Genomic DNA, 20,832 nt, shown 5'->3' on the forward strand with positions numbered 1-20,832 from the left:
GGTGAAATAGCTGTAACTGCTGCTAGCTCTGTCAGTCTGATACTGACAAACGTTTATGTAACCGCGATAACGGCAGTGATAGATGGAGAGATACCGTGGGGGAAATAGATCTACTGTGGAATGATAGACACAGAAACGATATAGAGACGAAATACAAAAAACACTAAATACTTTTCTGATAGCTCTACATATCTATCTTGTTACCTTGTCAGGAAAAATAACAGATTTTTTGGATTATTCAAGAAATTTTTCTTCTAAAAGAGCAGACCTTCCGGGATGTATTTTTAAATGATAGATTTGACTTTGTTACAGTTTGAAGTGGTAATTATGTAGAAATTCTCTGCAAATTGACAGACCAATGTGCTTTGGGTGTCAACACTTTATTCGGCTGCTGTTTTAACAGAAAAAAAAATAATGTACAAAAAATAAGATAAAGCAGTTTGTTTGCTATGCTATTTTTGCTTTATTTGTGTATTTAGTAAGTAACAGATTTGTTACACTAGACAATGCAGTGTTTTATGAAGCCAACGTATGATAAGGCAGATTTATAATCATACATATGGCATAATATGTCTAAAGGTATTGATATAACAGTTGACTAGCAATTGCTTGTGGAATCACAGGTATGAAAGAAATATTCATTGATAAAACAGACATGAAAGTTCAAATAAAAGCTCTGTTCTGTGGTTTCGAAAAAAAATTTCAAGATGTGAGAATTATACCTCAAACAGCCTAAAAGTTCCAAACACTGATTAAGAAAGTTGAAGCTTTGACAAAAATAGGAATGACACTGTACCCTTTAGATGTTACTTAACAGACATAACACCCCCTCAGTAAATCTGCTAGAATTCCTTTAGTAATGGATAAGGTGGTTTTGCTGATGCATAAAAATGAACAGTGATCTAGTGGTCTTTGTGGTTTTAAAAATGCTACTTTGAGTATTTGCGAAATAGACTTTTTGAACTTTGTGTTTTGTACACCCTCTTGTAGTAATTAAGACAGTTCTAGTTCTTAGTACTGTATCTGTGCTATAAAGTTCACCTGTACTCGGGTGTTACCTCATTAGGATATAACAATCATGACACTTTCAGGTAAAATATCACACCTTTCTATGAAATACTTAGATATTGTAACAGCATTTTAAACATTTTAAAAAGATCTACAGTGATTATGCAAAGTCGGAGTACAGTAGTCTCCCCTTATATATTACTATCAGAGTACGGTAGTCTCCCCTTATGTATTAGTTTATCAGAGTACAGTAGTCTCCCCTTATTTATTACTATATCAGTGTACAGTAGTCTCCCCTTATGTATTACTATATCAGATTACAGTAGTCTCCCCTTATGTATTACTATATCAGAGTACAGTATTCTCCCCTTATGTATTACTATATCAGAGTACAGTAGTCTCCCCTTATGTATTACTATATCAGAGTACAGAAGTCTCCCCTTATGTATTAATATTTCAGAGTACAGTAGTCTCCCCTTATGTATTACTATATCAGATTAAAGTAGTCTCCCCTTATGTATTACTATATCAGAGTACAGTAGTCTCCCCTTATGTATTCATATGTTAGTGATTATTATTACTATTATTTTTAATATTAGGCCATACAGACATTATGTATTGATTGTTTGTATACATAACTCAACATTTGTAAGAGTATTGTTTCCAAAAATGATCAGTCATTTGTAGTAATGACTAAGTGTCATATTCATCAAATCCAAGTTTCACTGGACCTTCATTCTAGTCCCTAATTATCAATTGCAAGTATTTGTTTGTAATGGGGTTCATATTGATCAAGTGCATCCAGTGATGAGCAAGAGTCGAACCTGTCTATAAAGACCACAAAAAAGACATAGGGAAAATTGGACTATATAGCTAGGTGGTCTTTATACACAGGTCAAATTGTGTTGTAAATAGCAGAGATGCATGGTCTTTTATAAAGAGGTGGTCGCTAAGGCAAGATATACTATATTAGATCCGCAAATACAGCCATAGGAAGTTTAGGGACCTGATGGCCAAGTGGTTAACATGTTTCTGCAGGTGTCAGTTATAGCCACCAGTTACGACATATGAAAACCCTGCATGACCATGGCTGTTTAGAGCTCAGAGCTGCCAAACTGAAAAACAGAACTATCGCATGTTACTCTAGCTTTGTGTGATGAATGCGTTTTCAAATAGGAGTTAAGGAAACACTTATGGTGGAAATAAACTGTAGAATGATTTATGACAGAGGAAAGTCTACATTGACAATGGAACTCTCTGGTGGTTTTCTACGTCTGACTGGGCTTGCTGTAATCCTGTGTTTTGGCACCGAACGTCTGGGTATTTGTGACATTGCAATCCCCAATACAAACCCTTACATTTTAATATGATATAATTGCTCAACTCAACTTTCCGTGTTAAAATTTGTTGATGTATAAGTGCTTTGTGTATAGTTCGGTTGCGTTGAAGTGTTATTTGATGCATCTGAAACACATATTCAAATTGGCATAAAACTCCTGTTGCTGTTATGTAATTTTAGAAAGTTGCAGCGTATACATCATGCTGTTTTAAATGGATGTTTTGCAGATAACAAATTTTTTTCATATACCAGGTTTTATTTATAATTTTCTATAATTTTGGCAGTAAGTTGTGAAATTTGAAGTAAACAGTTTCAGCATCTTCTGGTCTATACAGACACATGTATGGTTAATTATCCTCATATAACACTGCAGAGCTACACAAAACCTCATGTTCTAAATGCATCTCACACTGAGATCACCAAGAAATGTTCTAAAAACAATCACTGGTGTTCCACAAGTTTTGGTATCTTGAGTATTACAATGAATTTTCTCAAACTGATGATGGCCCAGTCCTTTATTGTAATTTTGTAGACAGGTCACCAGACCCTAAGTTGTTATTAGATTTTCTCAACAGAATTCTAATACTCTCCCCTAGATTGAAACTTAGGAAAACAGACATGTAGCACTGGAGACAACAATTATCAAAGTTTAGTTATCAAACGGGAATGGAAAGTCTTAGTAAAATTCTATAACAACAAATGACTTCTATTTCTATAGGTCAAGAGTCATCTGTGTCAAGAAATTGCATGTTTGTTCCTCAATGAATCGTGCTTTTTCTGTTGGCTAGAACTCTTGATTTTTTATGCATCCATGCAACACTGGTGTATTCTAATGTATTATAGCTACTACAGGTCAATCATCAAGTTTAGAAATCTATTAATGTCTCTGTACGTCTACTGTTTTAGCTGATTCCTTACGGCCATGGATGCTTCCATCTTGGTCTGCCCCTGGGTGGTTCTCAGAAATGTGGGAGTATTAAGGGTAATTACATGTATAGAAGTTCTATGCTCCCCACCACAGCTTGTTTTGGCTGACTACCAACCTAACACCTGTACATATATACCTGTTTGTTTTACCAGATATTGACACACCTTTTTCATTAAGGTGATTGTAAAGCGCTTATTGAAATTAAACTTTGTAAGGGAAAATAAAGCTTAAATAATGTTGAACTACCTGCACTGATTTGTTCCAGTGTGTATTGTAGTGGTAGGCAAAGCCCAGACTCTACTGTGTGAAGGTTAAAACACTAAGGATGTTTATAAAGTCCCATCTCTGTTTGGACTGAAAGGGTTCACACATACAAGGCAGGTATCAGTGTAATGTTTGGGAGTCAGGTTTACTTCTGGAAATCCAGCTTTCTTTCACCATAAAACCAAAAATTTTGTTAGGATATATCACACAAACAAACCAAAAACAAATGACAAAACAAGTGCTATAGACTAATTAATAATATAACTACAAAATAGTATGATAATGGTGATACGTGATCAGTTCATTGTATGAAACTGAAGTAAAGATATGATGAACCTCCTCTTCTGTAGATGTGCCACGATCTCATTAGTTATACCGAGTCTACTGTGGAAATATTTAACTATAGATGAGATATATATTAAGTGAAATTTTCGGTGCCGAGAGTAGAGGACTTATTTACCTATAGAGAACGTCAGTATCTTCAGTTATATTTTATTTATATTGAGTCTGCTGCGGATACAAGGAGAATTATTTAACTATATAGATGAGATATATTAAGTGATATTTTGCTTACACAGTAGAGACTACCTACAGCTTGCACTGCACAGGCTCCAAACTATCTATTATCACATCACCATAAATATAGCTAAAGTGTTACATAATCGCCATTTAGGAGGCATTCAAACATGTAAGATATCATAGCTATCATCCCCTTGTTGTCAAGATCAAATACAAGATGTTTGCCTCTTAATTTTAGGTTGGTTATTGTTTAGAGTTTACACTCTGTGGATGAAAATAAACTTTTTGAGATTAGTTTTAGAAGTTTCCATTAAATGTTGATTGTAACAGTGTTATTGGGACACCAGATTGGGCTAGGATGTGATTATATAAAATCTGTGCCTTATCACCGAAATAACCTTTCTAGAAATTCTGACAGGGTATGTAGATGATGTAATGTCTCATGTATCAAAAGTAGGTCACTGTGACCATATTTTCACATGTGAACAACATGAGGAAAGTTTTTCCAGACTTCATATGTAAAACTAGGTGATAAAGTTCATTGAATGACACTTATTTACCCCAGATTGCTTGGAGAACAAAACATCATTTAACCGGCTTTTCGTTATTCCTCCACAACGACTTAATTGTCTACAAAACGTGGTGCGATGTATTTAATGATAAATAAAGCGGAGACCGATACCAGTAAATTGGGCCCCATTAGAGTGTCATTATAGCATTGTTCTACACATAAAAAACCTATGTAAAACCTATACCTACTTTGTTGGTATATAACTGGTAATTTGGCATCCCTTGCTATTGCAGGTGTTTACCAAATGTCTTGGCAGTGTGTGTGATATAGGTATCAGCTAACTAATGCATGGTACCTGGGGTTGTTATACCTGACAGGGGCCGTAACTCTCAGGTGTAAATATAGGGTACGGTGATCAGGTGAACTATAACAAACAGTCCCTGATATAGCACAATACAAATATCCACCAAATATCCAGGATAGTTGTTTTCTATTATGACGCAATCTTGTTCTTTGATTTCCTTAAACCTCCTGGCCTGGCCTTGATTTGTTATGGATTGTATGTACGTATAGCTACATTATATGTAATCGGAACATAACAAATTACTCTAGTGCTTCTATGCAGAATATTCCTAGTAGAAGAAAGAACACTGGGATGAATATGTAGGTCAGAATTGTTTGGCATGCTATAATAGAGCTATATTTTTTATAATTTATCCAAGAAAAAGATGTTAGAAATATCTAATTTATCTTCTGATTATGATACAGTGCAATATTGCTCCTGCCCAAAGTGAGAGATGTTGATTCATGTGAATTAATATATTATATTTGCCCACATGAGCACATGTGGATAATTTGATACAAGTCTGGACCTTCACTACATGAACCTAGGAGTGTTTTACTTCTGTTAGAGTTGCCCTGTCCCATAGGATTATGTTTCTTCATATCTTCCTGGCCCGAAGGGCCAGTGAGCTTATGTCATGGGGCGTCGTCCGTCGTCCGTCTGTCCTGTCCGTCAACATTTAATTTAAATCGCTACTAGTCATAGAGTTCCGCATGGATTGTGACCAAATTTGGCCACAAACATCCTTGGGTAAAGGGGAACAGAAATTGTTTAAATTTTGGCTCTGACCCCCCAGGGGCAGGAGGGGCAGAGCCCAATAGGGGTAATAGAGGTTAATCCTGTAAATCGCTACTTGTCCTAGAGTTCTGCATGGATTGTAACCAAATTTGGCCACAAACATCCTTGGGGGAAGGGAAACAGAACTTCTATAAAATTTGGCTCTGACCCTCCGGGGGCAGGAGGGGCGGGCCCCAATAGGGAAATAAAGGTAAATCCTATAAATCGCTACTTGTCCTAGAGTTCTGCATGGATTGTAACCAAATTTGGCCACAAACATCCTAGGGGGAAGGGGAACAGAACTTGTATAAATTTTGGCTCTGAGCCCCCGGGAACAGGAGGGGCGGGGCCCAATAGGGGTAATAGAGGTAAGTCCTATAAATCGCTACTTGTCCTAGAGTTCTACATGGATTGTAACCAAATTTGGCCACAAACATCCTTGGGGGAAGGGGAACAGAACTTGTATAAATTTTGGCTCTGACCCCCCGGGGGCAGGAGGGGCGGGTCCAATAGGGGAAATAGAGGTAAATCCTATAAATCGCTACTTGTCCTAGAGTTCTGCATGGATTGTAACCAAATTTGGCCACAAACATCCTAGGGGGAAGGGGAACAGAACTTGTATAAATTTTGGCTCTGAGCCCCCGGGGGCAGGAGGGGCGGGGCCCAATAGGGGTAATAGAGGTAAGTCCTATAAATCGCTACTTGTCCTAGAGTTCTACATGGATTGTAACCAAATTTGGCCACAAACATCCTTGGAGGGGGAAGGGGAACAGAACTTTTATTAATTTTGGCTATGACCCCCCGGGGCAGGAGGGGCAGGGCCCAGTAGGGGAATAAGAGGTAAATATCAAATTCCTTCAGAAAACAATGATCCTGTATTCAAAACATGACTTGACATTACAAACCAGGTGAGCGATACAGGCCCTCTGGCCTCTTGTTAAGAGTTTTCTATGCCATTCTAACTGAGTTGTATTTTAATGTCACTCTGAGAGTTGTTTTTGTTTGCTCTTAGAATTTAAATGTCCTGTCCCACAATGAAAAATTTGTCTCACTCTATGAGAGATTTGAGAGATGCCATGCTGAATTTTATCACTGCCTCTGTGACAGCAGCATGTCTCTGCTTCTCTAAGTTTTCTCTGTTCTGAGAGTTGTTTCATTTGCCCTGAGAGTTTAGTCTAAGCCTAACTGAATTTTTTGCATCTTTCTCTCTGAAATTATTTTCTGTGGCGTACACAAAGGTTAGGGTTATTATGATTTGTTCCTTTTGCTCTAAAAGCTAATAGTCCCAGCATTCACTGAAAATATTTATTTATTATTTATTTTCCTCTCTGAAAGTTGTCTTAGTTGTGCATAGAGGTTATAGTTTCTGTGTCACTGAGCCTTGTCTATGCCAGTTTGAGGAGAGCTCTGTTGGTATGCCAGCTATGTGAGGGATGCCTTGTACATATGTCTCCTTGCCCTACACTAGCCAATGTATCAGGAGAACCATCGCCTCCTCCTAAATCAGATTAATGTAGATCTATTGTTCTTTGCCTACAGACAATGCTTACTGTCCAAACCTGTGACGACAACAATATAAATGTGCTGCGGAGGCTGTAACAAGTTGCTGTACACTCTGTATGTACCATGGTATCCCTGTCTTTCCTACAGTCAGCCCAATAATCAGTAGGCCAAACTTAAGTTTACATCCAATAACCTTACTGTACTCACACAAGTCCTGTAAGGGTCCTGTTTTACAGGACATTAAAAGTCCACATCTGCTGCCCATATAACCACTTTATTAACAACACTAGTACCTATATTTTGGTATTTTTTGACTGCTATCTGTGATTGTGGGCATGCAATGCTGACCTATGTCAATCCTTTGTGGGCATGCAATGCTGACCTATGTCAATCCTTTGTGGGCATACAATGCTGACCTATGTCAATCCTTTGTGGGCATACAATGCTGACCTATGTCAATCCTTTGTGGGCATACAATGCTGACCTATGTCAATCCTTTGTGGGCATGCAATGCTGACCTATGTCAATCCTTTGTGGGCATACAATGCTGACCTATGTCAATCCTTTGTGGACATACAATGCTGACCTATGTCAATCCTTTGTGAGCATACAATGCTGACCCATGTCAATCCTTTGAAGATGGGGACAATTATATCTTTCAGACAATTCTTGTTTTATATCAATTTATTTTTAAATATTTCTAAATGATAAATGTTTAATAAACACCAAGAGAATCGCGTCTGATAGCATATTTAACTGTCCTGTCTGGTGCTTTCCTTCGCTCAAAGATTGTGTTATTTGATAATGTTATAGAGCAAGTTTACATGATTGTATATGTATATATGATCATTGCATGGCTAATGACTTTTACAACACTTGAAATGTTCTCCATCTGAAGAGTAATTAACTTACATGATATATGTAAAGTTTTTACACATCCTTGGTGGTATGTACATTTGTTTGGAAAATTGAAGGCCAAACAAATTTGTTTTACTCTTAGGGAATTATTTCTGTAATACTTCGGATGGGGAAGTGATGAATGTTTTCAGAATGACTTGATAAAACCCTTGATTTAATATCTTGAGAATGATATGATGAGATAAAAAAAATCTTCAGGATTTTGTAATAATTCATATTGGATTGAGGGAGTAAATCATACAGATAACTATATATTTTTCATCTTGCTATAATTAGGATATTAGTTTTCTATTTCTAATGTGTGAAAAAACTAAATGTAACAGGAGTTGGGATTGGAAAAAAATCAGAATTTCCTGTTTATCTTAAGAGTAATGTTCCTTATATATATCTATCATCGTTATGATAGTTAGTCTTCTTTACACTGATAAAATTGCGAACCAGACATGGAATTTTTGTCTCCAATTCAACAAGATAGACATAAATATCTGGGGGTTTTTGTGAATGTTTCATCATCACCTTGTAACAGGATGATAAACGATCAAGTCAGTTCAGCAAAGAGGTGCTTTTCTTACATATCAGTCTCTTTATTATCCATTTACAGCTTGTACCGACAGTTGGTTAGGGGAGTTTTTTTGTGGACAAGGAAATATTGATGTCTAATGTCTCAGTAGGACTTTGTAAAGACATGCTGTTAAGGACTGTAATTTGGGGTCACATGGAAAGGAAAGAACATTTTCAAACAATTCTTACATCAATATATCATGACATTTATAGAGATAACAATAATTTAAAGACAAAGTTTCTGTTGCAGTAGGTATTTCTATAGTTGGTGGGTTTTTTTCCGCAGTACTATCTGTCATTTCATTATCCATAATTTTAGTGGTCAGTAATATTTTATGTTCAAAATCAAAAGGGAAAAATCTATCTATGAGAAAATGGCACAGACTTATGATATTGGAGTAAATGCTCATTTGCAAGAGCAGACAACTCTGCTCAAAAGAGAAGACAACTCTAAACTCTGTATAACTGAGACACAATTCATATGTGAATGGTATAAAAAAGTCATTGCTTTAATTAATTGGGTAAAGAATTGCATAAAAATTTCAAAACAGTGTAAGATCTAAGTAGTTTTGATTATCATATTATGACAAGAGTATATATATATAAATAGTTGAAATGTGAAAATCAAAATTGAAACGGAAATCTCGATTTATGAGATTTGTTGTATAAATATAACAAGAAAACCTCAGCCTCTGAAATGACCAATAAAAGTTGTTTTGGAGGGACTCTAGCCCAAGAAACCTGCTATCAACATATCTGTAACAAGATTGGTATATTTCTTACATCGCAGACATAAAATGTATAATCTGCCTTCGCCTTTTGTGCATTGCATCCTATTTACATATCACTTTCTTTAAGGTGAGGTTTTATACCATGTTGTCTGTATAAGCCACTGTATATGAAGGTGTCAATGATGGATTAGCCAGTCTACACAAACAAAATAGCCTGGTATTAAAGGCAGCTACACCTATAAAAATCACCCTGATATTTGTTGGATGAGGGCGAGTCTTAGGCTTAACCTACAATGATGGACAGGAAAGTCGGGGAGATTTGTTACCATTATATTGGTGAGCGTCCTATTAAAGCTTTATGTATGTGTTTACCCACATAAAAACTGTACCTGCATCAATATAGTGTGGTAAGTTTTTAGTGTCTGAAGGTCGATTGTGTAGGAACAGAGACCAATTCATTCATTTTCATGTTATGTCTCAGGTTTTTTTTACAGAATTGTATTAAACACATTGGTGTCAAGAGCCTACAGTGTTGTACTAGAGACATTTCCCTCGGATCTAAAAAATTGGGACAAAGAAGATTTCATCCATATTGTTTGTGGTTGTTGAGTGGTTAAAACATCTCAACATAAAACCATGATATCCCTCTTTGACCTCTGGGAGGCAAATCTGAAATCAAGCTACAATTTCCACTGAACTGGCCAACGGTCAGTGTTTTTCTCTGGATACTACTGCTTTTCGTCACCTCATAAATCTGGGTTGTCCTTAAATGACCCTAGCTGTTAAGAAAACAAAAAGAAACAAACAAAATAATGGATAATATATCAATATCTAATAGAATTATAACTATATTTCTGCTATAAAAGATTAAAGCTAAAACATTAAAGTTTATCTGGATCTAAAGATATTTTTAATCAAACTTGAAATATCTCCAAATTATTGTATTACATTGATTGCATGTGGACATTATGACATGGTGTAACTGCCAGGTTACGATTGTTCAATCGTTTCTGATTTTTGCATGACTTGAGGCCTTCAATTCACGTCTCAACAGATAGGTTGGAAACCTTGATATTAGTTTGTGTTAAACTGGAACAAGAAATTAACTTCTATTGCAAAGCCTTTAATTATATTACAAACAACAACACATGTTTACATTAATTTGTTTAGAAATTTATCTTAATAATTTCAAGGCTCATTAAACTGGCAGAATGAGTTTGGGATAAAACTGAGGTATTATTTGGAAATATGATGATGTTGCATTCCATAAGGGTACATTATATTGTTCAGGTAAATTGCGTACCTGGAATTACAAAGATAACCAATGTCATTACACTGGGATATCTGTATTAAGCCTTTGATTTGGTTTATGTGAAATACTTAATTGAACAACAACAAAAATAATTACATTACAAGTGTATAAAATAACAAATATTTTGTTGCTCTTTATCTGGTCCATTAAAGAACAAGGAAACCTAAAACCAAACCAGCTGAGCTCTGAATTGGTCACAAATCATAACACATGGTTTGCATATGAAATTAACATAATCAATTTCACAAAATTTTGAAAATCAATTTCAGTAGTATGATGTGTTATTTCAAATGGAAGTGATCCAAATATTTGAGAGAAAATTGATTCATGTTTTAAACATGTGGATGATTGACAGGAATATGCTGTAAACATTGTTTGTCGTGTTTTGTATGTCTCGTAAATCTCCTTTTATAAAAGAGTTCCAGCATATCTGTGCTTTAATAGGCTGCTAAAATGACCCCTGATGAGGAGTTTATGGGACGGGGTACACCCCTTCAAAGGAGTATGGAATAGATCTTCTTCTGTGTCATTGTGCGCCTCGTTAATCAAACTCAATGAATGAAATAACAAAATCTTAGCCCTGAAATACAGATTGATTACAGAAATGTACTGTATCACTATATTCCATAGTAACTAGTTAGGAATTGATATTAAAATCAAGATACTGTGTATTGGGTCATAATTTGTTGCTCATAATAAGTCATTAAAGTATCTTTTCTTCTGCTTCAAATACCAAGTTATTGTTTTGAATTGGGTATAAAAAAAAGTTTATATTGATTGTTTGTCCTGTTGCGTGATAAAGATAATTAAGCCAACACGATTTTAGACCCAGTGTTTTTCGTGTAATACAATCTTTACATATAGACATCTTACAGTAAGCTAGTCTTTTTATGACTTTATAATGTTTGTGTGCCAAAATTCCATTAAACATGTGACTTAATATTATGTCTCCATTTCAAATAACAAGTTTATTTGTTCTTTTTGTGACATTATCATGTTCCCTTTTCAAACTTCTTCAAATTTATCCTCTTCCTCCTTTATCATCCTACTCCACTTCTCCTCCTCTTTCTCATCTCCCTCCTCCTTCTTCTCCCCCTCCAACTCCCCCTTCATCCTCCTACTCCTCTTCATCCTCTTCTTCCTAGTCCTCCTCCTAGTCCTCCTTCTCCCTCCTCCTTTTCATCCTTCTCCCTCTTCTTCCTAGTCCTCCTTCTCCCTCCTCCTTTTCATCCTTCTCCCTCCTCCTAGTCCTCCTTCTCCCTCCTCCTTTTCATCCTTCTCCCTCTTCTTCCTAGTCCTCCTTCTCCCTCCTCCTTTTCATCCTTCTCCCTCTTCTTCCTAGTCCTCCTTCTCCCTCCTCCTTTTCATCCTTCTCCCTCTTCTTCCTAGTCCTCCTTCTCCCTCCTCCTTTTCATCCTTCTCCCTCCTCCTAGTCCTCCTTCTCCCTCCTCCTTTTCATCCTTCTCCCTCTTCCTCCTTCTCCCTCTTCTTCCTAGTCCTCCTTCTCCCTCCTCCTTTTCATCCTTCTCCCTCCTCCTAGTCCTCCTTCTCCCTCCTCCTTTTCATCCTTCTCCCTCCTCCTACTGACTTAGTAATGTCTCCCCTTCAAGTGAAGTAGTAATTATATTTCATCTCTTCTGTTTCTTCTAGACCCAATTATAATTTATCATTAACTAACAAGATCGTTTTGGGATAATGTCTCCCTCTTGTATCAGGTGGCTACTTCTTTGTGAACCAATTATAAACCAATTCTGAGGTTATCATTTCCAATAGATCCATAATAAAACAGTTATATAGAGCGGTATGAATTGTACCAGATTTAAAGTACAACCAAAGATTTAGGATTAATAAAGTAGGCACTTGACTTGATGAGGCAGGTTATGGGGAGAGTTACCTCATTAAGTCTACATCTGTAAAACAGAATTTATAGTCTACCCCCCACCATCGAACTTTACAGAGGTTTTAGTGTGTAGTCCTATTTCCATAATGAAGTAAATACTGTGTTAGGTATTGAACTCCTACTGGTTTTATGGCTGTAACCAGGTCGAAAATATTTAAAGTACGCATATATGTTTTGGTTGGTATACAACAAAAGTGCACACAGTTTATTTATCTACGAAAGCATGGGATGGTGTTCATTTCGGAATGGAATGTTTACAACTATAATTGAATTAATATGTTACCAGAGTTCAGAAAATATCCGGTAAAATATCCTTCAGAAGTAAAATATCCTGGATTTGTAGATTCTTTTGAAATGATCTGTAAATGATTAGGGTATATATCTGTGTAAAGAAACATTATATCATGATAAGATGTAATATAACTACCGGGCTAAAGGTCTTTATTCTCTCACTGTCTGATTCTGATAAATGTTTTGTGTTGGAGGAAGTCCTTAGGCCTCATGCTTAGAGGTGTCTGATATGTACAACTTTCACTCTCTACGCTTAGACGTGAGGTTGAGGTAGTGTGGGCAGGGTGCAAAACCTGCTTCCATGCTCCCACATACCTTAGAACAGTGATCAAATGTTGTTATATCCATGTCCGTTCTTTCAAATCGTGATTTCAGGCAGAGGTCAGGGACATTGATGTCTTAGGGACATTTCTAGGGTGGTCTGGTTATCACGGACATAGAAAGAGATTGGACTGAAATGTCCCTGTAATCTTGTGGGAACATAAACACAGATGCTGTATATATGTGTTTGTATTGTTTGTGTAATAATTTGATAATTTTGATGTTTAAAGGCAGATATTTACACTGCACATGTGATATTAAAAAATTAATTGCCCTATATATATCCATTTATACTTTACTGCAATTTAGTTTGATAGAAGTAATATCGACAACAGTATAATCTATCAGTTTATCATGAGATATTTAAATCCTACTGCTATTTTTTGGTGTGTGTTATAGAACATTTTTACATGATAATATTGATGTTATTGGACACCTGTTGATGACTGACAACAGATTGTCACTCACCTGTATATGGTCCAACACTAAGTTATATGAGGACATCTGTCGTTACTAGTGTTTTATGATCTATTTTTCTATAGTACTACACATACCTCTACACAATTTTACTATATTACTCTAGGATGTGATGATACGTCTAAACTTTCCTGAACTATTGTAAGAAGAGTGGAAACATGCATGACCAAACAGAATTTCATACTCAGGACCTCTGAATGCTCATGCTCTTCAATAAGTTACCTCTTCACTGGTGCAGATTTTAAACTGATACAGTTTTACATAAAAGGTCAAGGCCTTCGTTATGTTCATTTTACAAAATGTTATATTTCTCTTTTGAGGTTATTGCATCTACCTACGGTGGTGACCATTGGCATTGTTGACTAGTCACTTGATGCCCATTGAGATTGTTGACGGGTCACTTTGTGTCCTTTGGGAAACAGTCGCTTTTGGACAGTTTAAAATGAGTCAATCAATCAGCGTTGGAACTTATCAACATTTTTGCATGTTGTCGTGGAGACTATTTACACATGTTATTTATAGCCATAATGATGTGTTTTTGGTTGTCAGTGGATATTTCAGTATTACCAACAAATAACAAGTAGATGATTTACATAAACTATTAATTTAAATATCATTGTTCAACAGGTGTTAGACAAGGTGCTTCCAGAATTATGTGGAATACTTAACTCTAATCCATTGTTTTACTTTCCACAGGCCTATCTATGGTGAGAAGTAAGAGACATACACCCGATCACTTAGATGTAGCAGCCAGTGCACTTACGAATGCGGACACTGGGACCGAGCATGGGCAATGGTACCCCAGGGCGGACAAAGCGTTTGCCCTACGTAGTCAACTTCAGCCTACTATGTTTGCTGTGTGCTGTCGTCGGAACCAGTGCCGAGTACTATGAATGGGAAGCAGGTACGTCCTTCAAGTTGTACCCCCTTATTTGGTCATTTGTTGATAAATTAAACTCTTCTTCCTTATCTAGACATTTGAAAATAAATTGCATCAGAAATCTAGTCGTTCCAGACTTTTGAAATTGTGAATGTGTTTGAAAGAGGTCATGTCATCCCAGAAACCTTTTGTGGTGTTACCCACGTAAAAATAAAGTGTACCATTGGGACTTTACCATTGAATCCTTTTTATATAAGTAAATTTGAGGTTTTCCTTATCAAAACCAATTTTGATCATGTTATATTTACTATAACTTTAGTAGAATTGTTCTCTGTTCTTGTGGATCAACCTCTGTGGTTGCCTCTCAGTCGAGACCAGCTCCCACGATAGCCTCCCCGCATTAAGGTGAAGGATCTAATGATATGGATACACCATGTTGGACTGAGACTGTCTAAGATGATCTTGACTGAGAGGCAACCACAAAGATTGATCCACTAAAAGAGACAAAAACTTATAATTAAATTTATGGTTAGGTATTACTGAAATGAAAAAAACTTTTACATCTTTCCATCTGGCTGTCGTCTGGTTGTTTCATCTCTAGTACAGCAGTGAAGAGTACACCAGAAGATGGACAAAAAGAATGATAGATATATGATGAATCATTCAGTGTAGGCCAATATACAAGATTAACATTAAAACAGAGCAGTAAATAAACAAATAAAGTTAAGGAGCAAGGCTGTACAATTCTCAGTCCAAGTAATTATTAATTTATTGATTTGATGTTTTGTCTTGAAATTGACTGGAAAATGTCTGCTTCTTGATTTCAAAGGATTTCTGTTGTCTGATGTGAAGGCTTTGTTACAACAACTTTGTAATTCTGCTGAAATAAATATAAATATTATTGCTAAGGCCTAACTTTATTGTCCTGTGGCAAACACACTTCTATCACAGTCTAAAAGTACGCAACGGTAACTGTTTTATGTAAAGTACAAGGGCCTCATATCTTTTAGCAAAATTAGACAAGTGTAAAAAATAAACTCTTATCTAGAAACAATGAAGCCTTTTTGTCTGCAGTCAAATCCATGCACTGACATAGCACAAGTTTGTTAAAGTGTCAAAGTTGAAATAAAAAAGAAAGTTTACAAAATTTACATATCGTTTATCAAAAGAGTTTTTTTTTCAAAAGCTAATGAAAACTAAATTCTTAGTATCTTAAGACTTTTCTTGTATTGTAAGTGTATTAACACAAATATTCTTGTGACAATCATTTTATTTGGGTATTTATAAGATATCAATTTTTAATTTGACTTAATTAAGTCAAATCCATTCCCCATGACCCACATTTGTTTAAAATAATAGTATGATGATATTCTGGATACCCAGGTAGTGAGTGAAGGTTGATAGTGAAATAAGACCATTTAAGGAAGCAATATGGTCTTTATCCACAGGTCAAAATCGATTCTTAGTACCCCTAGTTTTATGATAAGCAGGTGGTTGTTAAATATATAAAGAGGTGGTCCTTGAAGGCGAGGGGCCGCTGTGGCTGAGTGCATGGTTTTAAGATGTCCCAAGTACATATTACCACACGCCCAATCCACCTCTTGGTCACAAGTTCAAATCCCATGTGGGATAGTTGCCAGATACTGGCCACTGGTCGGTGTTTATTCTCCGGGTACTCCGGGTTTCCTCCACCATCAAATCTAGCATATCCTCACATGACCCTGGCTGTTAATAGGACATAAAAAAAAACAATCCATGAAGACAGACTTTCTCACTGTGCTCTAGCTGTCTGGCTGCTTTAAAAGCAGTTGACATAGTTATCTCTTCTTTTATGAAATTTTAACATGATCTCACAGATATTGCTTCCTGTGATCAAATTCATTCAAACTTAATGCCATCTGGTAGTTTTCCACCATCCCATAAATTGATTTTTTTTCCATGTTAGTAAGTTGTTGGACACGAGTAGAAAAAGGAAATTCATGTTTTCTCAAATGCATAGATACAAAGCACTTTGGTTCTTTTGAAAAGGTTTCAGGGCATAAGTTAGTAATCGTATGAAATGTGAAAACCAAACTTCTATCGCATTTAATAATTGATCATTTTGTGTAACGCTGTGTAAACAGAATCGCTTATATCACATACATCTTACTTGCCAGATAATTGGAAAATGTTTTCATTCTAAAAACAAAATACATAATGTAAAAGCCTTAATAACAAATTCAACACGGCACAAAATCGTTGTATTGTCCAAACGGTTTAGAGATGTAGTTTATGTCTGTTTTATTGTGCTTCATGTTTCTGGTTCATCTGTACATTATTGATGTGACATCTATCTTGCTATCCGCGTTTAAGGGTGAAAATCATTGTTGAATCCAGGATAAAAGTGCTTTTAGGAGCTGTGAACATGACCAAAAGATGTGGACAGTTGTGACATAAGTTTTAAATAAATAATTATTTACAAATATGGTCCATTTATGAGGTGATACTTTGTCTTGATAAATGACATGTCATGGTGACAAAGAAAAAAATGGTTTATATGAATGGAAAATCAAATGTAATGTAACACACTTTATAGCTAGAAATATGATGGTATAATGTCAAGGACAATGTTCAGAGTTATATAGCGTCTGAAAGAAAATGTCTTTTCTGTGTAAAACCTGGGAAACATTATAGAATCATTAGAACAGTTGTGATAATGACCTCAATGTTTCCTGTATAACATTATGACCTCAATATTTCAGATACTAGGTGAAGTAAATACATTCCACATGGTATAACTAACCTAGACTGGATTGTAATGTTTTCTCTCACTGCCACAAGTGTGGTTATAGTGATATATACCACCTCCCACATCAAACAAATGTATAGATCTGAGTAACAGATATTGCTGGTTAATTAAAATCTAATCTGTTCAAGATAATAACCTTAGTGCCTATTCTAATTTTTTGCTTTCTTGAGTTGTCTGCTCCTATTAGAAAGAATCGGTCTCCCCATTATTAGTAATATTCTGACTTTTCACCATACAGAGTTGTCTGCTCCTGTGAGAAAGTATCAGTCTCACCAATATTAGTAATATTCTGACTTTACAGACCATACAGAGTTATTTGCTCTTGTGAGAAGAAATCCATTACTTCATTAGCTGTTTGTTAGAATAATGTTATTAATTTGTAACAACAAAGACATAATTTTCTATCGTCAATTCCTGATAAAACAATCATGCAATCTTCTCATTTAAGCTAGGGGAGAAAACTCTAGTCTTTAATGAAAAATATTGTTTGGTGGAATTTAATATGGATTGATTGACTGATTGATGCTGTATAAAAAAAATATGTATTTACTTTGCTATTTGGATTGATGCTATGTATGAGGTATATATCATTTCCTATTTCTGGTGAACACTACCTCCATTTATAAATTACTTCAAATAACTTTCCTGATTGAAGTGGCCATCTCTATTACTAGATCATCTTCAATGAGACATCACCTCCTCAAACAATATCCTTATATGTCAGTACTTATTATTAGAGAATCAGCTGTCAAAGTCTCTATGATTTGATCAACTTTCTTGAAGAGACGACATTTGAAATTGCACATAGGTGGGAAAAACAACTGAGTAGATGTTTAAGGATAATTAACTGTCATAAACCTTTTACACATTGATTTTTATAACAGATCATCATATTTTATGATAATTATCTAAGTTGTTATTAGGACTAGCAGAATAATAATCAATTTTGTGTTTACCTTCAGTTCTGGTGTATATAAAGCACCATACTGTGTAAAAACTGCTGTAAAGATCTAGTGTACTCAAGTAGTGTTGATATATAAGATACAAGGTCGTTTGGATAGCTCGTTAATTTCCTCAGCTTTATTAATCCCAGACATACATGATGTCTTTTTCCTCCTGCCTCCAGGATCCTGTCACTGCACACAACAGTAACCTAATATATTCCCTAGAAATCAGCATCAGGAAACAAAGATAATTGTGTGGCTATAGGAAAGTGATAAGTCAAAGAGAGGCTCATCTGAACAAGGAACCAGAGTCATCTCCCCTTGATATTGAAAATATTTGCCATCAAAACTAGTGTTGCAGATTGTTTAAATCGATTCTAAAAGTTAGAGTTTTGACTTGATCAACTTTTTCCTTGTTTGATTAGACTGCATGTATTATTTACTCAGTCAAGTGGTATTTCTCTCTTTGGCTTTTAGTTTGATGCAATAGTGCATCTTTTGCTCCTCTGCATAGGTGAGATGCTCATTTTAAATTCTGGTATAAAAGAATCACTTTCTGTAACTTCCACTTTGGTGGTATTGCTCCAACTTTGATGAGGGAACACACTTTCAGTTCACTCCATGTTTAGTGAGATTGTTCTCATTTGCTTTAAGTTTGATAGAATTGTACTTTCTTGCTCCCTGCAGTGTGATGAGAGTGATGTATTTTGCTCCTTTATTTTCGTACATTGCAATCTTTCAGGATGAAGTATAAGATATTTAAACCTAATAAATAAATATATTTATTTTCACAGGAGAATGAGAATAATTAGAACAAAGACTGCTAAATAAGCATCAACATATAGATGAGACAATAGATAATTGTTATTGGGCACTCAGAGAATCAATGACCTATGATTATTTAGTGTTGACACTTTGACACACCGTAATAAGGCTCTGGGAGGCATAATCACTGACCATTACTCTGGACATTTATATCTATAAAACCTTATCCTAGCTTTTCACCACATCAGCAAATGGCACTGTCTGATGGTCCCCCATTAGCCGCTGCTTCTATATTCTAATCAATTTATGATGTAATAATGAATCCCATTGGTCAATCAGGAGAAAAGGCAGCAATCACGAGACATAACGTCACATTAATGCCTGGTGAAGAGTGTTTTAAAAGACTCACCAATGGTATTATCAGATACCACACCATTCAATATGAATCTGTCAGTAAAATTCCTATGTAAAGATTTGTAAAATGACCTTTACCTTTAGTGAAAGGTGAAAGGGGTCAGATATGCTGCTGACCGATTTAGTCTTGTAGTGGTTTAGAGATTTGTTGTTTAACTTATGTGCTTCAAAGATATATGACCTTCACTTTCTTTCAAGGTCACATGCAAAACATGCTGAAATAGTGAGACATCTCCTCAATCGTAAGAAAGTCAGAGAAGCAGGTAAACTATACAGGACCAATGGACTCTTGTTCTTGCCACCTTATGAAGCATTATCAGTATATTGAATGTTTACAATGCAGTGGTATAAAAACTAACCAGGATACCATGGTAACTAAGTAGGTGTGGTTGTCTGTGGTATATTTACAATGCAGTGGTATAAAAACCAACCAGGATACCATGGTAACTAAGTAGGTGTGGTTGTCTGGTATATTTACAATGCAGTGGTATAAAAACCAACCAGGATACCATGGTAATTAAGTAGGTGTGGTTGTCTGTGGTATGGTTATAATGTTGATCAGCTGTCTCCATTTCTCAGGTTTATACCCTGTAGCTGGCCTGTCACCCTGAATATGAAGGTACACGTAACTCTGTGTTACACAAGGACAATAATTAGTGCCAGATCCACTTCACATCCATCACAAACACTACATCTGTGAGGCTACAGCATCATATCAAACTGCCAGCTCGTAACTTTTGTACAAAGACTTTCCCATGCCATATGTTCTTGGGTACCTTGACTGTAGTTGACTATTATGACATACTTTTATACAACTAGAGTTGCTCCTTGTGTGTGACAAAAGTGTAAGAAAAGCTATGTCAAATGCCCCTACCACCTTCCCACCATCTTCTCACCACCATCTCTTCCTTTAGGTCACCCAATAATTTTTCATAGTTTGATATAATGAGATCACATTTTTGTCTTGCTAATCCAATCATCTCTCTAGAATTTTTCAGGTATTCAGATACTTATAAGTCCTGGATATTGATGTTGGACTGAAAACATGCTAGTATAATTAATATTAAAAATTATTAAAAATTCAATGTCCTACATTAAAATTAGGTGAATACCAAGGATTAACTACGATTTGGGAACCTTTGAAGTATCTGAAATTTCCTGCTTTATAGCTACTTTATGAAAGACCATGCAAGGCATGTTAGAGATTAAAAACCATGAACCTATGCCAATTCTGAATATTATTACATAATGTGCTTAAAGAAGACAGCTAACTGATCATGGTTTTTTTTAATATCTTGCTTCTCAATTCTAAGTCAGCAAATTGTGTTACCCACTGTG

The 20,832-nt window shown here is 35.7% G+C and overlaps 1 protein-coding gene across 1 annotated transcript in view; it reads left to right on the forward strand.

Annotated features, from left to right (window-relative positions):
• LOC138321089 (thrombospondin type-1 domain-containing protein 7A-like) overlaps nt 1-20,832 on the forward strand; it is a 278,937-nt gene that overhangs the window by 167,237 nt on the left and 90,868 nt on the right. Inside the window, exon 6 of the mRNA XM_069264504.1 lies at nt 14,400-14,607. Coding sequence (XP_069120605.1) covers nt 14,469-14,607 — 139 coding nt within the window. The 5' untranslated portion in view covers nt 14,400-14,468. The remainder of the gene's footprint in view (nt 1-14,399; nt 14,608-20,832) is intronic.

The sequence above is a fragment of the Argopecten irradians genome, chromosome 4, assembly GCF_041381155.1.
Source record: "Argopecten irradians isolate NY chromosome 4, Ai_NY, whole genome shotgun sequence".
In the NCBI taxonomy this organism is placed as follows: domain Eukaryota; kingdom Metazoa; phylum Mollusca; class Bivalvia; order Pectinida; family Pectinidae; genus Argopecten; species Argopecten irradians.